The 19,989-nt window shown below is 38.8% G+C and overlaps 1 protein-coding gene across 7 annotated transcripts in view; it reads right to left on the bottom strand.

The window, feature by feature from the left end:
* The window catches only part of KIAA1217 (KIAA1217 ortholog), a 346,280-nt gene that overhangs the window by 61,176 nt on the left and 265,115 nt on the right, over positions 1–19,989 (bottom strand). For all 7 annotated transcript variants that reach the window (XM_086467178.1, XM_086467180.1, XM_086467174.1 and 4 more), the window contains 2 exons: positions 18,731–18,929; positions 13,221–13,314 (listed from right to left, as the gene is read on the bottom strand). In XM_086467178.1, the coding sequence (XP_086323304.1) occupies positions 13,221–13,314; positions 18,731–18,929 (293 nt within the window). The remainder of the gene's footprint in view (positions 1–13,220; positions 13,315–18,730; positions 18,930–19,989) is intronic.

Raw genomic sequence — 19,989 nt, 5'->3', positions numbered from 1 at the left:
CTTAGGCAAGCACTATGGCAGAAACCTCCGAGTGTAGTTATCCACTTTCTGCAATGAAAGGAGAGACATTGACCCCTAGCTTTGCCTCCAAACATTCAGCAGAGGAAGAAAAAAGTGGTCATATCCAATCCTAGTCTCAGTCTCAGCTGCTTCCCCATGGCAAAAAACGGGGGAGCAGAACACAGGCCCCAAAGTTGCTGTCCTTCACAATGGCACCGAGGTGACACACACTTCGGCACCCAGCCAGGCTGTGCTGGTGCCACCCTGCACTTCCACACTGCTCTCTGTGACCCTGAACAACTTTTTCAAATTTGCCTCAACTTTCCCACATCAGCTGTCCAGCCCACTGCCATATTTATACCTACAGGGATGTGTGTGATGTTTCCGTGAAGACTGAAAACCCTACAGAAGCTCTTTGAATATGAGAGGCCAAGCTAAACAAACAGGGAGGGAACAGAACAGTTCTGGCTGCCTGACACATACTGGATTTCAGATTATGTACAGACTATACTATCTTCTAAACATACATATTGTTTGTTATTCCCTCTGTTTACTGATTCTCAAGGCATGCAGTGAAACAGATATGCCTTGGGGTACACACAAGTATCATAAAGTTCTCTTATTCCAAACTCCCTAGATCTTAAAAAAAATACAAACAAACAAACAAAAATCCCTCCCACATCACAGGGCACATAACTACTAGCTAGAATGAACCACTATAAAGGGGACAGGCAGCTCAACAGCTTCACTGCTGGCAAAGAAGTGCACTCGGTAGAACAGCTGAAGCTTGCGATGTGGAGCAACTTACATACGAAGCTTTTGAACCAGCACACAAGTGAGCACCTGAGCTCCAAGAGAACGGTGCTTCATCGTTACATGTATATTAACTTTACGTATCCACACACGCGTACATACATACATGGTTTGCCTACCAGCAGTACATTTTTGGCCTATCCTTTGGTGATGGCAGATCAACATAATTAGGAATTTTAGATTTTTAGGGATTTAAAAAAATAAAGTCAAGAAAGCACAAGGGGTAAATCCTGTGCTGGAAACTCTGTAAGCCTCTCAAAACTTATTTTAAGTTTACTAGAACAAATATAGCCAACTCTCACTGGATTTGCATGAAGAAGGTTCTGCAAAACTGAACTCTTATGTCAGGTCTGCAGTTTGTCTCTCTACTCTGTAATTTAAACCTCATGCTTCCCCGCATTTCTGTACTGATTTAAACAAAGGCATTTTCCTAGCTATAGGAAAGTATCACAGTGTGTATTGCAGACATATATACATAAAGCAAAAGTTAAGATGGCACTATTAGTTGCTCTGTATCGAGGATTTGTCTCACCCAATTTTGCATTGACAGACAGTCAGCCAGGCCACCTCTGGAGTCAGCTCGTTCCCTCTACAGCTGGGTGGGACAAGCTGCCCTTTGGCTTCCCAACCTCTCTCCACTGACTGCAGTGAGTGGCAGTTTCTACCCTAAGCTTATAAGGATTAGACTTTTTTCCTAATTCTCTATAGTGAGCCGGCCCATATGTCTTTTCATTTAGCTCACTCTCTGCTCTGTTTTTCGTTCTATTTTTTTTTCTTTTTTTTTTTTTTCTTCTTTATAAGTCAAGTTGAGATACCATAACTAGAAGGAATAATGGTAGCTTCATCTCAGCTACTGCTTGCTAGTCTATGCAATAGACTTTGCTGTGATCCACCTTGGTGGATCCAACCCGGCCTGTGGTTCCTGTTTGAGCTAAGAATTGAGGGTCTCTAGCCTGAAGCTGGTAATAAACATTATTTATTCACAGATCAATATTGAAGCATCATCACTTTTCATCCTCCTCTTCCTCTCTCCTACTATTAGCACACTTATTTATGTCTACACTTTTTAAAGCCTAAATGTAGAGGACTGAGATCATAGCATGAAATTTTTCCTGCTTAGTCCATATGTAATGCAGATATATTAAATAAAATAGCAAGAGTCATATGCTGCAAACATTTAACTAATACATAACTCGTGACTTGGACTCAATGATCTTAAAGGTCTTTTCCAACCTAAATGATTCTATGATTCTGCAACACTGGGGAGAGATAGAGTAGGTAAAGAAGAATTATATAGGAAGGTAACAGGGAATTCTGAGTGTAAAACTGCAGAAGAGGGAAAAAGACAAAACAAAAAGGGAATGAGACAGGGTGAAGGACAGTAATAGAAGTTTGTGAAAGAGACCAGAGATGAAAGAGGGTAATACTGGAGATGGAATGCTGAGAACTAAATAGGGAAAAAAGAAAGGGATAATAAACAACAAAGAAACAAAAATAGGAAACTTAAGCTAGGAGTTGAGGAACTGATGAGAAAAATAGGAGTTAAAAAGACTATAGCATATGAAAGGAAATTCAACAAGAAATTCAATGAAAGTATGAGAAAACGGAATGAGAGTGGAAAAACACAAACTAATGCAAATTTTCTTCAAGCTAGAAGATTTTGTATTAGTTCTTGTTATTACAATGCTGTAGCTTGGCATAGCAGGCATGGGAGGGAGAGAGAGGGAGGAAGAAAGGAAAAACAAGAGGGAAGAAAAAGAAGAAAATATATCCAACATAAACTTCTTTAGTTTTTGTTAATATTCTGAGATTTTCTGGGGTTTTTGGCAGGAGTCATCAGAATACAAGGATGATTTTTAGGAAAGAAGTGAGCAGAGCACTGCAGGTAAATGCCAGCTGGAGTGGGCTGTGAATGCTTGAGGACACAGGCAAAGAAGCTATGACCATCACTTGCCTTTGCAACCCACTCTCATATTCAAAGCAAAGACATTTGAGATGCACTTCAGAGCTACAAATGGCTTTTGAAACCTAACCGTTAGTTCAGCCATTCCCACTGAAGATGCAGTTAAGGTTTAAAACAGCTTCATCTCCTTCAGACATTGCAGAAAATAACAGCTTTCGACATGTCAGGCCTTAGTGCAGCATATACAAGACTTGATGTGCAGTGGGACTGAGTGTTGAGAGATAATGCTGAGGTGGCTGTTGCCCATTGTACATCTCTGGTCATTAGAGGGGGACAACAGAAATTCTGGTTTGATGAAATCACCACCGAACTCTGACAAGTGGCGAGACGTCATATGTGTGTGCACGCGCGTGAGCATGCACCTCTTACTTCTCAGAAAACTTTTCTCCGTATCAATTCCATCATCCCCTGACTATACAGACTTATGACTCCAAGCACATCTGCACATCAAGAGCTCTTTGGCCATCATAATGTCCAATGGTCCTTCCCATTCCTACACTAAGACCACCTTTTTACAGGTGTAAAACAAGAATCAAACAGAAAGATAAGATATTGCACTTCTTGCTATAAAATGCTGAGCTTACAATGTGCATTAGCTTAAAACCAGCTAGAGGAGCAGGCTCTATATTTGGACTATCTTAGTTACACCTGTACTGAACCTGTTGACACTCCCTAGTTGACATTGTCACAGATCAGCTATCAATGAGACAACTTTGGCAACACACTGGGTGAACTCTGCTTGGAAGGGAAGAGAGCACAAGGTCACGTAGATCCTGACCCAGAGCAGTCCCATGAGGGCTTCTAGTCTAGCCATGCTTTAGGCAATCTGAGCTAAATGATGCATGAGATGCAGCACATTTTGCATTGGCCTGACTGAAATCACAATGTCTCTGTGTGGAGGTTTATGCCCCTAACAACGTTTCATTGTTTGAGCTACCTCCCTGCTACTAGTCTGCATTACTTTATTCCTGAGCAGCAAGACAAACATCCAGATCTGTGAACAGACACTCATTTATGCATATTTATGAGTGTATTTCATTTCCTACAAACAAATGGAATGTGAGAGTTGAAAAAAATTGTTAAAATTATCCAATTAAGCAGAGAGAAGTTAATAAATCTCTCATACTTGATTTTCCTATGCTTCCTTAGTGTACTCTCCAGGCAGAATAGTGTGGTGAGTACACTAAGAAACCTCTTGGCATTTCAACCAAGATTTTTCAGGGTGTTATCACAAATGGCAAAAATATAAACACACTGAAACATAACACATTTCAATCCTAAAAAGGTTGGATTTACATAATTACATCACTGGTTTGCCAATATCCACATTTATCTCATCAGTATAGCATGGCCCACCCATCCCATAAGCTATTAGACTGTTTGGACTGAAGATATAAATGCTGTTACTGATTTTTTTTAAAAGTTAACATTATGACACCCCTCATAACCGTTTCTTTGGCTTTCAAACCAACTGCTTCTTTTGCATTTCCACAGCTGCTTTTTAGGTAGAATTTTCTGAGAACAAACAGGAGCCATGTAATTCATGAAGACTCAGCAAGCATTTCCTCCCCCCTCCCCATTCTCCTTGAAGAGATCAAGCACATCGTGTACATAACATAGACAGCCACCACCAACGCAGGGAGCCAAACCCTTCAGACCAGTCTCAATTTCAGCACTTCCTCAGGGCACCACCAAACTGATGGGGTCATCCCTTTTTTTTTTTCCAAAAAAGGAATAGTTTCAAACATGTACAGTTATGGTACAGATCAGCATTTTTATTTGGTTTAAATATGCTGTATATCAGATTTCTGCTCTTTAAAAAAAGAAATACTATTAGTAACTGCACGTATAAATCAAAATAAATGCATGGCTTTCTGACTCACTGTACTAACGACTCAGCTCTTATTTTTATTCCATATTTGTATCTCTTCTCACTGAATTGAAGCCAAATACAACTGAACAAGTTGATATGGTTACATGAACATAAAGGAAAGCATAACCCTTAGTCTTATCTGGCACTATCAAACAACTGAGTCAAAATACAATTTCTATTATAGATATATGGATTAGGTTAGGATGTAAATAATATAAGAATGTTGTAAAACAGAGCTGGTAGTTAAAAGACCTAAGCAGCATGTTTGCACCTGTAGCCAGCTGTTCCTTCGAACAAAAGGACATACCAAATCAGAAGAAATAAAATACTGTGCTGAGTCAGCACTATCGGCAGCAGAAGCAGTCATGGGATCTTTATAGGCAACTGGATTTTGCAATGTAAGTGTCCAAGCTGCACTGCACCTCATAAGCTATAAGGTCCAGCAGTACTTGCAGTTGTAAGTACGTCTTTTGCAATGTTAGAGGTGCTATCGGTACCTCAATTAAGAGTCTTCTTAGTCCACAAGCTTCCTCCTATACTGTTTGAGTCCTATGTTTTCTTTTCATTTGAATTCCTTCTATCCAAAAACATATACAAGTTGGTCAGCATGGCTGAAGTAAACAACCTAGTTTATCCTAAGGTCAAGCTATCTATAGTAAATATTAAGTGACTGAGGGACTAGCCCTTTACCCAACACACCCTTTTGGTCTTTTCACTTAGTCACACGGCGTTCTAATTTGCAATGATGTAAGAAAAGCATATATTCACACAAAAAATAATTTCATAATTTCTCATGGAGTCCTGCTCCCTGCTCATATTTGCAATTGTCTTGCTTTTGCCAGCTGAGGATTTTTTTAACCCCAAATCTTAACATGTACGTAAGGAAAGATATTTTTACTGCTCAAATGTTCTGAAGCCTGATTAGTTTTCCAGAGCCCTTATTAGAAAAAGTACAATCCAATATGAATCAATGTGCTCAGATACGTAGCTGTGTTCCACTAGGCACCAGGTAATGTTTAATTCCTCTTTGTTAAAAGAAAGATAGGGACAGAATTAATTCTCTCTCTTTAGTATTCATTAGGCTTGTCTACAGGCAGGTAACTAATAACATGCTGAAGTGAAGACTCAGTGGAAAGCAGAGACTTTGGGTGACGAACATGCAATATCACATTTCGGATTCGTGAAAAACTTCTTCGGAAAGCTAAGATCCTGCATGACAAGTGAATGGAAGATTTGAAGAAGAAAAAACATTGCTTCTAACTTTACTTGGATTCTAGGAACTATGGTACCAAAACATCCACCTCCATAAAGTGATTTTTAATCCCTGTTTGAGTAACAGCTCATTCAGAAAGCAAACTGGAAGTCATAAAGCTTGACTGGACTTTGTCTTACAGGACTCCAGTGATTCAGATAAGCTACCTGGTTTACAAAGGAGGTAGAGGAGGACCTCCCCTCCTAATAAGGGAGGTCACAGCCCTGAGCATTTTTATCATCTGCCAATGTGTTGGCACTCAGGCAGCTCTGTTAACATCTGACTCTGCCAGCTACTTAGGGATTTCAAGTAAACAGCCAAATTAGTGGAAATTGTTCTACTAGAAGCAAGCGAAGTTAAAAAAAAAAAGAGCAAAACATCTAAAGAATTGGAACGAGGAAACATTATGTAAAAAGAGGTGGAGTAAGAACAAAAGCAGAAACTAGTAGACAATAAAAATGGACTCAAATCCATTCCTTGTTTTTATTCAGGGCAAGCTCCCAGGCAGCAAAAGCTTTGCCTGAGAACCTCAGACTTACGTGAGAGATAAGACTTCTAATTTTAATGAAGGACTGAAGAGACCTTCACACAAGATGGATCATATGTTGTCATTAAGTAACCTCATCAGCTCCAGGGCAACCTCTAAGCAAACCTCAACATAAAAGGCAGGCTAGGTTGAATACAGGCCTGTTAGTGGGAAATAAAGAACTCTCCTCCTAAAAATTCCACTAAAACAACTGTGTTGTGGTTGCAAGTTGATTTGTGTCCACAGACGAAACTCTGTGGGAGTTTCCAGGTAACTGCTTTGTGATATCTACCATATGACACTCCTCTTAGACTAACTGGAAGATTACTGCATGGGTGCGGCAAGCTCATGTTCCTTGAATGGTTTAATATCAAGAGCATGCCACTTCCTTTCAACAGCCAGCTTGATACAAACTTAAAATACATCCTCATTATTTGAAAATTTTAAAAGATATCTTTTAAAATGTTGGTATAGTAGTAGGATCTACACAGTTATATTCCTTACACATGATGTTTGTGAAATAAATATAATACAGCAAACCACATAGCCATCATATTAAAAAAGCCAGAATGCAATATCCACCAAACTGTAATTCAAGATCTGTATTTTAAACAGATTGACCTTTTGCCAGATAACATTTGAGATTTATATATTGTTTTATGTGTAGCTAAAATAAAAAACTGATTTTTCTCTTAAAATTCTATCCACTTTCCCACTTATTTCGGCTTTGTATAGCTTTAGGTATTGTATATCAAAGGAGATATGAATGAAAGAGAACAGGTACATTTATAGTCTTTCATCACAGTCTGATTTGATGCAGCTACTTCTCAGTGTCTGCAGTTCTGTAGTTGCATTAATAATTGGCAACAACTGACAACCCATTCAAAGCAAAAGTAGTAAAATCCATATCAGTAAAAAAAAAAATCCAGAACATCAGAGACTTCTTTTATATATTTTGTTCAAAGCTCAGCAAGATTTCTAATGGCAAGTTGGAAAATAACTGTTTATGTTTAATATGTAAGTTTGAAACTAGATATAAAATCTGAGAGCAGAGTTTGGTGATTTAGAGAGCAATTAAACATTTATTTTCTCATATGGTTCAAGGAAGAAGAAACAGTTTTCATTGTTCTAATTTAAATTCCTAGTTAATCTGAAAATATATTCTAGTCTGGAAAAAAAAAAAAAGAAGAAAAAGAATTCAATATCCTTCTTTATTTATAAGCATCATCTTACCTTACATCTCTTGGTTAGTTCTGTTTCTAGATGACTTTGGCAGGTACTTTAATTCAGAATTAGTTTCAGCAATACATGCCATTACATCTTCTCTCTAAAATAAACAGCTTTTTCTCTTTTCCTCAGACAAAATATGTGGGCTAAAAGAGCTGCAGCGTCTCTGTTCTGTTCAACAGATTTCATGGACACTCATAGGCTTTCTTTCTACTGTATGAAAGTTAAATCCGAGTAAGGAAGGCATTTTTCCTGTCCCGGAAATCAGTATAACCAAAACCAATGCTGAGCTAATGAGAAATGTTTCTTCCATGTGTTCTGTTTGGCAGACACTGCAAGTCATATCAAGGAAACACGTGATGTTTATAAATACAATATGGCTCATGTTGTCATAACCTCTCAATGACAAAAAGAGCATTAGAAAAAGCAGACAGCAAAACAGCAGGAAAGATGAGATTTGTATCATTTGGATGGTCTCTATCAGATAATAGAGGTATTAGCGTTTGCTTTTTCTTTTTTCTTTTTCTTCCCAAAAGAAGACGAAGTTTTATAGTAATAGCATCAGTAAGGCAAACACAGGGCAACTTATACAAATGCTGTCCTATAGGCATCCTAGCACTAAAATGCATTCACCCAATTTATTGCTTGAATTCTTTTCCAATAAATACTTTTGTTCTAAATACCCCTACATAGTTCAAGGAGCTGCTACATTTTTTTAGCTATAGTATGCGATGAACAATGTCATTTTGGCAGCATTTGCAGCTTTTATGTTTATTGATGTTAAGATCCAATGAAAAGAAATTAAACATCTCAAAGAAGCTGGATGTATGTACACAGGTACCATAAGAACACAGAAGGATGATCCTGCTTTTATTATCTCTCTATCTTTCCTGCAAACCAGCACAGAATTTCAGGCTCCTTTAAATTCTTGGGGAGTTTGAGGGGTTTTAGCACCTGTAGGGTTTTTTCAAGTTCACAAATTGCATCTAACTCTAGAGTTAAAATGTTAGCAACCTGCTAGCCAGGCACTTTCAGGGGAAAAATGAAAAGTTGCTGTTGTACAGTTTCATTACTAAAAACTAAACAGCACAACAGTTTATCCATCTTATCAAATATCTGTCTCATTTTACTGTACAACTCATTTTAACTCGTCCTTTCTCACCTTGGCAGCCCAAACCCCAATCGCTGCCAGGAATATCATCACCTTTTTGCCATTCTAACTCCCAGAATATGTGGGGTTTCCAGGTACCCCCCACTCCCCTAACTCAGTTCTGACTCAACTTGCTCTAATCGTTCTTTCTCAGAGAAATAGTCTCTAAAAAAAATCGAAAACACCTCAAAGTATACCCCGATACAAGAGCTGCCACAACAAGCATTCTTTGGATATTCTGGCCTCACCCACCCAGCAGAGGTCTGGGACAAAGAGCTGACCTGCTAAGGTCTTATGCAGGCCACGGAATTAAGCAAAAACACGGTGGTTCTGGGACATTTTAAAACAAAGTGTAACCCACAGACTTTAGGGCAGGTGCTTGGGAAGAGAAAAATTGCCAAGCAAAATAGCCACTGGTTTGTTATGAAGTAAAAATTCCCTCCCGATTCTCAAAATTGGTGGACAGATGGAGCCCAAAACAAACCACTGCATAAACCAACATTATTAGTATCCAACTGTGCCACCAGAAATACAGACAAGTTGCAATGACAGAAGGGGGAGATCATAATTTAGGGGTTTTCCCCTCTTAGCTGCTCCATAAAAGGAGGGTGTATGGAATGAGGACAGAAAATACGTTGTGCATGTTCAGTGGGGGAATCACTTCCACTTGGAGTCACCAGGGGCTCACAGCAACAGTCCAGGACAAAAGGAGCTGTGACACTTCCAAAGAAACACAATTCATTCAGCAACATAGGAAAATCCACCATCAGTTCTTTACAGTGTCAGCTGCTGTCTTTCATTCTGTACACCACTGCTGAATGTGAGGAGAGAGGCAGCCTGGACCCTACACCTAGTAAGTATGAGAAAGACTTTTCTCCTTCGAATCTATGCAAATCACAAATGTTAATTCTAACAAACCAGCATGGCTATGTATTTGCATTTGCACTGGAATTCAAAACAATGCCAGAGCGAATAAAAAGATCATCCAAACACTTGGACATGAGACAGTATTTTGTCAAAAGAAAGTATTGTTGCACAGAGAGCTAGAAACTAGTGATAAACGTTACAAGCTCAGGAGAAGGAATAAATGAATGAAATGCAGCAATGTGAAGACACATTTTTCCAAACAAAACAGCTGCTACAGATTTTCAGCTTTCAATTTGGGAATATATAAAGGAAGAGCACAAACACAAATATTCAGTGAGATGGCACTATGGGGCTACCTCTTGCTTGAACAGCATTAAACATGGCAGACTTGTCAAACAAACCACGCTCTTCAAGATGTAAACAGACACAGCACCCTATGAGTAAGCAAGTAAGGCACTCTGAAGAATTTAAAGAGAAACTGTCCTTTAGAACTTGCTTAGACCCTAAGCAAAATCCCTTTTCTCAAAAACAACCCATTCAGAAAAATGCACGAAACAGAAAGAAGATCAGGAAAATTAGAATTAATGGACATGAAAACTGAGCAGTTTGATAGATCTGAAACTCACAGATCCCACATTCCTCCCACACATTCTGAGTCTTCTTGTCCATATGGATAATACTTAATACTTCAAGTGTTACTGCCAATTCTTATACAGGTCTCACATCTGTTTGGTAGTTAAAACAGGTGTCCAAGCTGGCAGCTAACATTATTTTCTGAGATTATTTTGCATCTGTTACATGGAAATGATTATAAATCACATGAATAGAAGCCTGAACATCATCAAACCCAGGAATAAAGGTTCCAAAGGGACAAGAAAGCAAACAGTAGAAAAATCTGTAAAGACAAAACTTTCCCAAACCTCAAAAACCCAAAGCTTTAACTCACATATGGCAGGAGATACAACCACACTCACATATTCACCATGGAAAAATGTACTTACAAGGGCTAATTCATTATATTCTAAACACTGTTCTTTCAACCACCCTGACAATAAGCTGCTTTTCAGTAGGTTTTTTGAAACAGTTAACCATGATGCAGAGCACAGTGTTCACAAGAGTTACTCCCTGCTTCCTGCTGTCATGAATTTAGCACTCATATATCACATGAAATTGAGGAACAACAATTTACTCAATGCAAAGATGCACAAACACAAAAGGAGGGATGAGAAGCAAAGGTTTTTTCACAATCTTTTGGGTGCCAGGAATACCAGTACATAAAATGTACATCTTTCTCACTTAGTCCCCCACACATTTAAATCCCCTTTAATATGGTTTCCTAAGGAAAGAGGGATAGATAATCCACCTGCTTATTGGTAGTTGTCTCCCCTGACCCAATAACCTGTGAATCTGCAGGCAAATTTGAACCAGATTTAACCAAAAGGTAGAAACCATTAGACTACTATGTCCCTACAGATGTTGTCAAATTAGTGATTTGCAAGAAGATCCTACAGTACTGCTGAATAGCGGAAAAGTTGCAGTTTATGTTCCAGCTTTTTAGACTCCAGAGGATGAGCATCAGTTAGAGCATTATTACAGCCCTCTACTTTGAGAAAAGCCACAGTTAGGATCTGAGTGTTGCTGCACAAGGAAGAACCCAACCAGAAGACACACATCCTTAGACAAACAGGTTTCATTATTTCCAGAGCTCAAGAAATCGCTTGTTTCCATGCTCATAATTTTGAAGTGCAGAAGCTGACATAGATCAAAGGGAAGACTTTTTGCATGTTTCTCCACAAAGACTCTATGAACATCCTGGCTCTGACTTCCCCTCTCAGACCAGAAAGACAAGAAATTTTCCAAAACAAAGGAAAATCCAAATGAGAATATAGATGTTTTGTTGGATGCACAGAATTTTGAAATAGCATCTTTGGCATTTCAGCAGAGCAAAATACTATATTCTACCATGAAACTGCCACTCCTGCAAAGGTCATCACTGTGTCACCATTATTTTTGAGTTACAGCCAAAGAGAGATAACTCAGCCATAAGCAGAAGATGTTAAGTATGCATATCTGTTGAACAACACAGTATTTTAAAATAAGCAATACAAATTATTACAGGTTTTGCACAGAAGCAGCACCTGTGTTGAAAAAAACTCTGTTAGGCAGAAAATGCCTGGAAGAGGGCCAAAGAAGTAATCTTTACTTTCAAATATATGTAGATAATGCAGTAGTTAACCATATCTGAAAACAGGTCTAGAGCACACAAATAAAGCCACAGTAGATGCATTCAGCAGCCACTGCACAGGGAACAAGAACAGCATAGCTTAACTTTATAAAGCCACAGCGAAATTGTTACATGAGTTAAGGTCATAATGCACAATAACAGTATGTCATGCCTTTGGATATGAACGAGATATATCGGATACATCCTGTTAATGCTACAGAATATAACTAGAATTGAAGAATTTCAGGACCTTAAAGAAGACACTAAAAACTATCACATCAGCCCTTTGAAGCACATCTATTTGCTCTCTCGTGGTGTGTGTGCAGCAGTGTGAATAATCAAGTAATTAAATTTCTGACCTATCAAAAGGACCATTTTATAATTGAAGTGCATAAATGAGAGGTGGTTGAGAATAGTGCCGGTAAATAAACTGTTGCAATCTTTCTAAAATAACGAGGCCCTAAACTGTTGAAACAGCAGAAGTGCTTACATGAAATATTAATAACAAAGCAGTGAGACATGCTCAGAATTGATAATGAAACCAAGAAACAATTGTACAATTAAGCAAATCACTTCACAGGAAATTTTCTGCAAAGTTGAATCAGCTTTGGAGCACACATAAAAACCACAAAGCAGGTAGGACAGTAGTGGCATTCACTTCTGGCCCCATCAAGCTCATTTGGTTGTACCGTTTCCTGGGGACAGACCTAGGATGGGTGGGGAGGAGATGAGGTTCTGTAATTTCACCACCACCCCCCGCTGCTGCAACATTAGCTGTGGGTAACACGGTGGAAGAGGTGCTGCGCAGCTGTACCTCCTGCCCTCTCAGCATCAAGGTAGGAGATAACAGTCCAGCACAGACAGTGACAGAGAGAAATCTAGTATTTTTAAAATGTCTTCTCTATAGTTTCCCAATACAAAATGTTCGCTTGAAAATACAAATATACTAGTCCTTGTTCACTACAGATAGAAAATTTTAGAAAAACACAAAACCATTTACACCACAACAGGTATTTATCAGAATTGCCTATTTGAAATGATCATTTACAAAGTGTTTCAATAGACTTAAAGGTAGGTACATCTGCTCAGCCACTGCAAACACAGTTTTAATGCTAGAAAACTGTTAATGCTCAGGGCAAGTAATTGGAAAAAGCAAAGCAGTTAAGAAACATTATGGTAAGCATTATCAATTCCCTCTTCTGTCTACATGTCATACATACACCCTTGATTTTATGAATTGTTGTGTACATATTACAGTTAAGAATTTAAACATTTAGCATAAAAGCTGGAGGAAAGAGGAGTATAAATGCAGCACTAGCACTTACCCTTATATCTCCATTTACAGCTCTGGAAGTGTGATTAAACGCATGTGCAGGATCTTTGTTGTAAACTTTAAGGAAAGATCGGTCTTGAATATTCCTGGAATCAAAAGAATCAGCAATGATAACAGATCAAAGTAGTTTTATTTACTTTGTTGCCCGAAAGTTTCAGGTAACAGACAAACATAGTAGGTCCGCAGCTCACCTGTAAGAAAAACCTAAATGCCTTAACTTAAGATGCGGACAAACAAACAAAAGCCTACTTTGATTCTCTTTCCCATGGGAAGTATCATTCTTTCACTACAACTCCACGCCCATAAAAATTAGATAGTGTTAAGTTTCTTTCAAGATCCTGCCATAGAGTGAAAACACTTTGAAGACAACAGAGCTTCGACATTTACACAGCACTCAAAAGGATTTAGTTAATATTTACATGTTTTATTGTGTACTCAACCCACGTGAATTTTTGCTATTCTAAGAAGCAAGAATAACAAAAGAAAAGCTGTCTTTCTAACTGCAATTATTCTTGAGGCAATTCTAATTATCAGCTTGTTCACAAACCTGAAAAAAATCCACAAAACCTAAAAATCCGGTAGAAGAAAAATCCTTCCTCTAAAGTTTATCTACAATAAAGACAGGTTTTTAAGGGAAAAAAATAGAAATTACGAAAACAAATAAATAAGCAAAAGTTTTGATGAAAGCTACCACAGAAATGGTTTAGATGGAAAGCCCTAAGAGAATATTTTAATTAGGATCCAACACTTTGTCATTGATTAGTTCATTTTTCATCTGCTACATTTAGGAAAGAGTTAGCTGACAGTAGTTTTCTACTTTGTTTCAAAACCTACCTTCTGATAACTTTATGGCTTAGGCATATGCACTGAATTCTGCTGATTTCTTGTTCACATTTATTCAGTAGCAAAGCCTCCGATCTATGCTCACTTACACCCTTTCAAAGCTGCAATTCCTTTCTTTTCCCAGTAGTGATTTCTAGAGAATTTACTTACACATGTGACTGAATTCCTTTCCTCCAGGTGCAGCTACAAGTCTAGTGAACTGATCTTAATCACTGGGATTATCATTTAAAAATGAAGGAAAGGATTCTTGGGCAGGTCCGATTTCTTTCTTACAATGTCATATTACAATCAGTGATTGCTTTAAATCAGTAGCTAGTCAGGACTTGTGCTGCTGTTGTAGATGTCAAGTAGTTATTAAAGAAACTCCACAGCTGAAGAGACAGATCAGTGCCTTCTGTTTAAGAACTGTAGGGCTGATGAGAAGTTTAGTATTTATGAGTGTTTCCTTGTAGACTGCATAGGAAAATAGCTACCTTGTGGCAAGTTCAAGTTCTTCAATTATTTATGGTAACATAAACTGTTTTCCATCTTGCAAATGTGACCCCTTCGCTTTGAGGCTTGCACTGGGAGTCTCAGTTACCATTTTCTGCCTTAAACTTGGAAATAGTTCTTCTCGATACAAAGCAAGCTCTCTCATCTTCAGTTCAAGAAATGGTATATTATTCATTTAAATAAATTTTATCTGCTGTCTTTTCTGTCTAAAGGCTATGAGATGGTACCTCAGCTAACTGGAGTTTGTTTTAAAAGCATTCTCCGCGAATATTTCTTGTAGAAACTTGACACTTTAAAGTAGAATATTGCTGCAAGGCAAAGCACCAAAATACTAGGCATTTGATCTCTGAAATGAATTCTATTTCACCTCATGTTGCTATTCTAAGATAAACATTACTGATAACAGGTATATATTACTGTACTTTTATTATTACTATTATTTGCATTACTGTAGCTCCCAGATGCCCTTGGCATGTTCAAAGGCCTCATTGATCTGTCTGTGCTGTATAAACACCCCAGGAATACAACCTCTTCACCAGCTGACAAGGTGAATAGAAGACACAAAAGACAATAGGATAGCTGCAGAAAGATAAGGGAACAAAAAGAAACAAGAAGACCATAGTCTTTTCAGCCAGAGAAGCAATAAACAGCTCCTGGGATGACGGGCATGCTCTGAGTACGCAGTGCAATAGAGAGAGCAGGAAGGAGACCAGCACAGTGGCTTTGTGGACATCTATGGAGGATGCCTTCCAAATGCATTAGAGGGCTGCCCGAGAGAGAGCGTGAAGGCACTTGTTTGAAAATTATAGACAAGTAGAATTAAAGGTGGCATTATTCAGCAAGTGGAAGCAGATGACACTTGGTACTCAACAAGAAATGAAAAGTAGCATTAAAGTGGGCTTGGAGGAGCCCTCATAATGAAGACAAGTATTTTATATTTAATGAGATGGAAAGCCAGAGGATAAATGAAAAAAACGCATGTGAAATAGTCTGCTTGTCAAAGTAGGAGAATGATCTTTGTTGCTTCATTTGAATGGGTAAGAGTGAACAAGATTACCTGTGTCAACTGCCGAGAAAAGACCATTACAGCAGCTGCTATTAAAAAGCTGACGAATTAGCTGAGTGTTTTTTCACTATATGGTGGAAAAGGAAGGGCTGCATCATAGGGGTGTTATGCAGAAAAAAATCTGAAATCTACACTGGATGCAGAGCCCTGAACCACTTTAAGAAAAAGACCACATTATGGGCTTAAGTAGAATGATATTGCTTAAAAAAAAAAGAAAGAAAGAAAAGAGGAAGGAGTGTGATGGCCTAATAAAGGAGAACAGAAGCTAGGCTGAAACTGATGGTCCCTGAGGTTATATTAAAAGAGAAGATCAAGATTCTATTTTGAACAGAAGAGTTAAGATTCATGTCATCCAACTACAGACATTCATGGGAAAGACATCAACAGCTAAGTTCTCTGGCATGTATAATTTACCAGACAATTTTATAGGATTAATTTCAACCAGCTCAAAATGTGGATGTAAAAGTCTCCATCTGATCAGATGATTCCTATCCTAAAGGATAGTCAGAAAAATAAATGGGATAGTCACCCAGGTAGTTGATAATTCAACTAATCCACAAGGATAAGATGATGGAGACAGGTGCAGACAAGGGAAAGGAAGAAGGACAAATCCCTGAAAAAACAAAACAGAAAAGCAATGTTTGAGAAGAGGACCTCTCAAATGATACCTGTAAGGAGAGGAGAGAGACAGGAGGAAATCAGGAAGGAATAGCCATTGAAATGAAGGGAGATGAAAGTTTCAGGAAGAAAACATTAAAAGTACATGAGAAGTCTGAGAGAAAAAGGGTGTTCACAAAAACCAGCCATTTGATGACTTCGACAATTGCAATGGAATGGTAGGGAACAAAAGACAAGTTGGAATTAGAAGAATAAAACCTCAGACAGGTTGGAAATGGGTCTAGGACAGAATTAGAAGAACAAAACTCCAGCCAATAGTTGTAGTGACTGCTCAGTGCAAGAGAGAAAGGTAACGGGGTGGGAAGTGGAAATGTATGTTGTGCTCAGGGACAGTTTTGTTGGGAGGCACAGAAACATGTTTGCAATTTAAGAGTAGGCACTTTATAATAGAGTAATAAGTTAATCAAAAGACAAAGCAAGGGATGCAGGGCACAGAGAAACAAGAGACAGCCTCCAAGGGATGTGGAGAGCTTAAAGAGTTGACCAAAACACCTGTATTTAAGACAAGGAAGAAAGAAGAGAATTGAAGGAAGACATGGCAAGCAAAGGAGAAAAAAGTAATACTTCATTTCATCTGCTCTTTGAGGGGAGACATTGGCAAGATCTTGCGAAGAGTAAGGAACAGAAATTGAGAAATTGTTGTGGAAATTATTCAAAGGTGGGGAAAATGCAGCTGGTAGTGCATGCTTTGGACTCCATTAAGCTGGAATTGCTGAGGTTTCCTTACTGAGAAGAGTGGCAGAACTGAAGGCAGGAATTTTGTTGCGGACGAAGTCAGCTGGGTCGTGTGATTTCCTCTAGAAATGCTCTACAATACAGACATAGGAACAGAGGAAGCAGATGTTGGGACTGAGCTGAGCCTGAGGTTGGCAGAGTGATGTCTGCAATGGGAGCAAGGGAAAAAAAAGGTGGAGTGGTATTAAGATAATCAACAACCACATTCTTGGGGCCAGGGAGGAGGTGAAGTCATAAACTGTTAGTCTGAAACTCAAGCGAAGATGGAGGGATAAAGTGAGAGAGAAGGAGCCGATGGTCCAGATGATTGTTGGCAATAATGCATTTGGCAACAGAGACATAGTAACCCCTATCTTGATTTAATCACTTGATCTGATCTTGTGAATAGACTGTTTGATGTATAAAAACTTGAGCACACGATGAATGATGTTGATGAAAAAAATCAGATGGGTCTTAACATACGCATTACAGTGGTCAAACAGGGGTGTGGGAGTCTGCAAAGTAACGAAGATAAAAAAACCAGAAACTGAAATCCAAGCGGCTGGCTAATGACAAGACACTGGATAGACACCCTGAGGAGAGCAAGACAGAGGTGAGAAAATGGAGTGCAGTGCTGTTCAAAGACTAAGAGGAATGAGGGTATTGGAAGTGGCAAGGCTAGAAAAGCTCCAACTTGCTCTTTGAAATACAACATTGTATAGAGAAGCACTGGAGCCACAGGATCTCCAGAAGAAACAAGGTAGCAGTGGACAGGACACTTCTTTTACTTTCACATCATTTTCCTGCACTAGTGGAAGACTGGCAGAGAGGAAACACCTTTTCTGCTTTCTCCTTCATCTTACACTCCTCTGTCCATTCTTTTTATCATGTAACTTCTTATGATAAGGATGGCACAAAGGTCCACCACATTTCCTCACACAGTTTTAGAGTGTAACATGCCTGAGACATGCCCGAGAGCTTTGTTGCTGTGTGATTTGGGACTTTCTAGGGACCCTGAGAACCTAGTCCTTCTGATCAAAGAGCACAGAAATCAGGATTGAAGGACATTGTCAATTAAGCAGCAGCACTCCCACAAAATAAAGGATGGAAAGGTGCACCCAGATTTTAGTCAGATTATTTATTGACCAAGCTCTCAATTGGTGAAGTGACTGCTTTAGTTGCTGTACCCTGACATAAACCAGGAAGGTGGTGGGGCTGCTGCAGCAATGGTCACCAGTGCCACAGATCTTTGTCAGTGTTAGATAATGCATAATTTGCACTGTTGTGAGGATGTTGGTGACATTCATATTTGTAACTTCAGGCTCACAAGGTTTGTGCTACCAGAAAAGAAAAAAAAAAAAAGTTTTTCTGTAAATGTTTATTTTATGTTTCATATTTTAAATATTTATATCTCAGTTAAAATTCACCAAAATATTAAATATGCGAACCTGTGTGTATTATATGAATATTTGAACAAGGTACACCATTTATCAATGGCTTGTGCAACAGATATCAGACCTACAGCTGAAAGCAGTGTCAGACCAGACCTCCCATATTACTCAGAATCCACTGAACATGCCTTTATGTGTCAGGCCACTATCTGTCAGATATTTATCAACTCCACTCCTTTTTATTCTGTAAGTGCACTACAAACAAACAATAACAAAACCAAAACAAACACAAACAGCTGTAATTCCATGTTTACTTACCTCACATCACACAATTCATAGTATATGTTTCTGCTCTCATCCTTGATGTAAATGGCCACACTGGGTGACTCCAGCATCTTCATCGTCAGCTGCTGGGGGAAGGCACTTACAAAAAGGGCACGAATTGTGTCTGTGCTTGTGATTTCATTTGGCATCCTCAGCTGCTTTGTTTCATCTCCATACTGAAGATATAAAACACCTACAAGCAAAACATAACAGCAAGTTACGTATTCTTAAGTGCACAGTAATGATCTGAGCTTCAAAGTCCATGTGGAACACAGACCAAGCCCATAATGAGAAGAGAAAAATCAACTCACACTCCTTACTCATAAAGCACATTCAACATTTTCCTTTCCAACACACTATTGGAATAGAGCATAGAGCAGTGATATAGTTGTGCCTTGATAAATATCTTTGCCCCAGTACTGCACTCTGCTGAGAAGCATGTTACTGTTCGTCAGTTTGCTAAGTCAGAAATTTACCTTAAGAAGGTTAATGCAAAATCCCAAACACACCAAGTCTGCTCTGCAGTGGAAGGTGTTGGTAAATCACAAGGTACTTTTTTTTAAAGCAGTTGAGAAGAACTTTATCCTTTTGTAGCAGCCAGTTTCCCTTAAACATAAACTTTGCATTTTAGCTTCACACTTAGCCAACAAAATCACCCCAAAACAGATTTCCATTTTAGCACTAGGAATTTTATAGTCACAATTCAATCTGCTGACATTACACAGTATAAAGCCCCAGGTGAAACTACTAGCATGAGTAAAACTGAGATCTCACACAAAAACAAGAGCAATTTTGGATCCTTTCAGTTTCACAGCACTGTTAATAGTCATCCTTACAACTTGGGGAGAAACATAAGTAATCTTAGATGCTGAACTGCAAAATATGGACATTCTTATTCACTGAAGACAAAAAGAACACCATTCTGACATAGCTAACTCTCTGTTTTCAGGGAATGGGAGGCTGTGAGATGCTCACTAACAGAAAAAACACGGATAACACAGACCAGGGACTCAGTGAATGGATACTGAGTACCGCTCCCATGATGCCTGTTTTGGTCCTGCCAGGGCTATGCTGACTCCAGCATAACCAGCGGGTGCCTTTACTCCACTGGTCTGCGCACAACGATTGTGATTCATTAGCTTTGCTACAGCCCAGTCCCATGCCATCCCAAGACACGAAGCCCTCCAAGGTCTGTTGCACTGAGAAGAGACATCTCGATCAACAGCAGAAATCAGACTGGACTTGATAGGGTT

Source organism: Leptosomus discolor, chromosome 6 (genome assembly GCF_034619465.1).
Source record: "Leptosomus discolor isolate bLepDis1 chromosome 6, bLepDis1.hap2, whole genome shotgun sequence".
Lineage (NCBI taxonomy): Eukaryota > Metazoa > Chordata > Aves > Leptosomiformes > Leptosomidae > Leptosomus > Leptosomus discolor.
The sequence above is the reverse complement of the archived record's forward strand: the minus strand, read 5'-3'. Positions and strand labels throughout refer to the sequence as shown.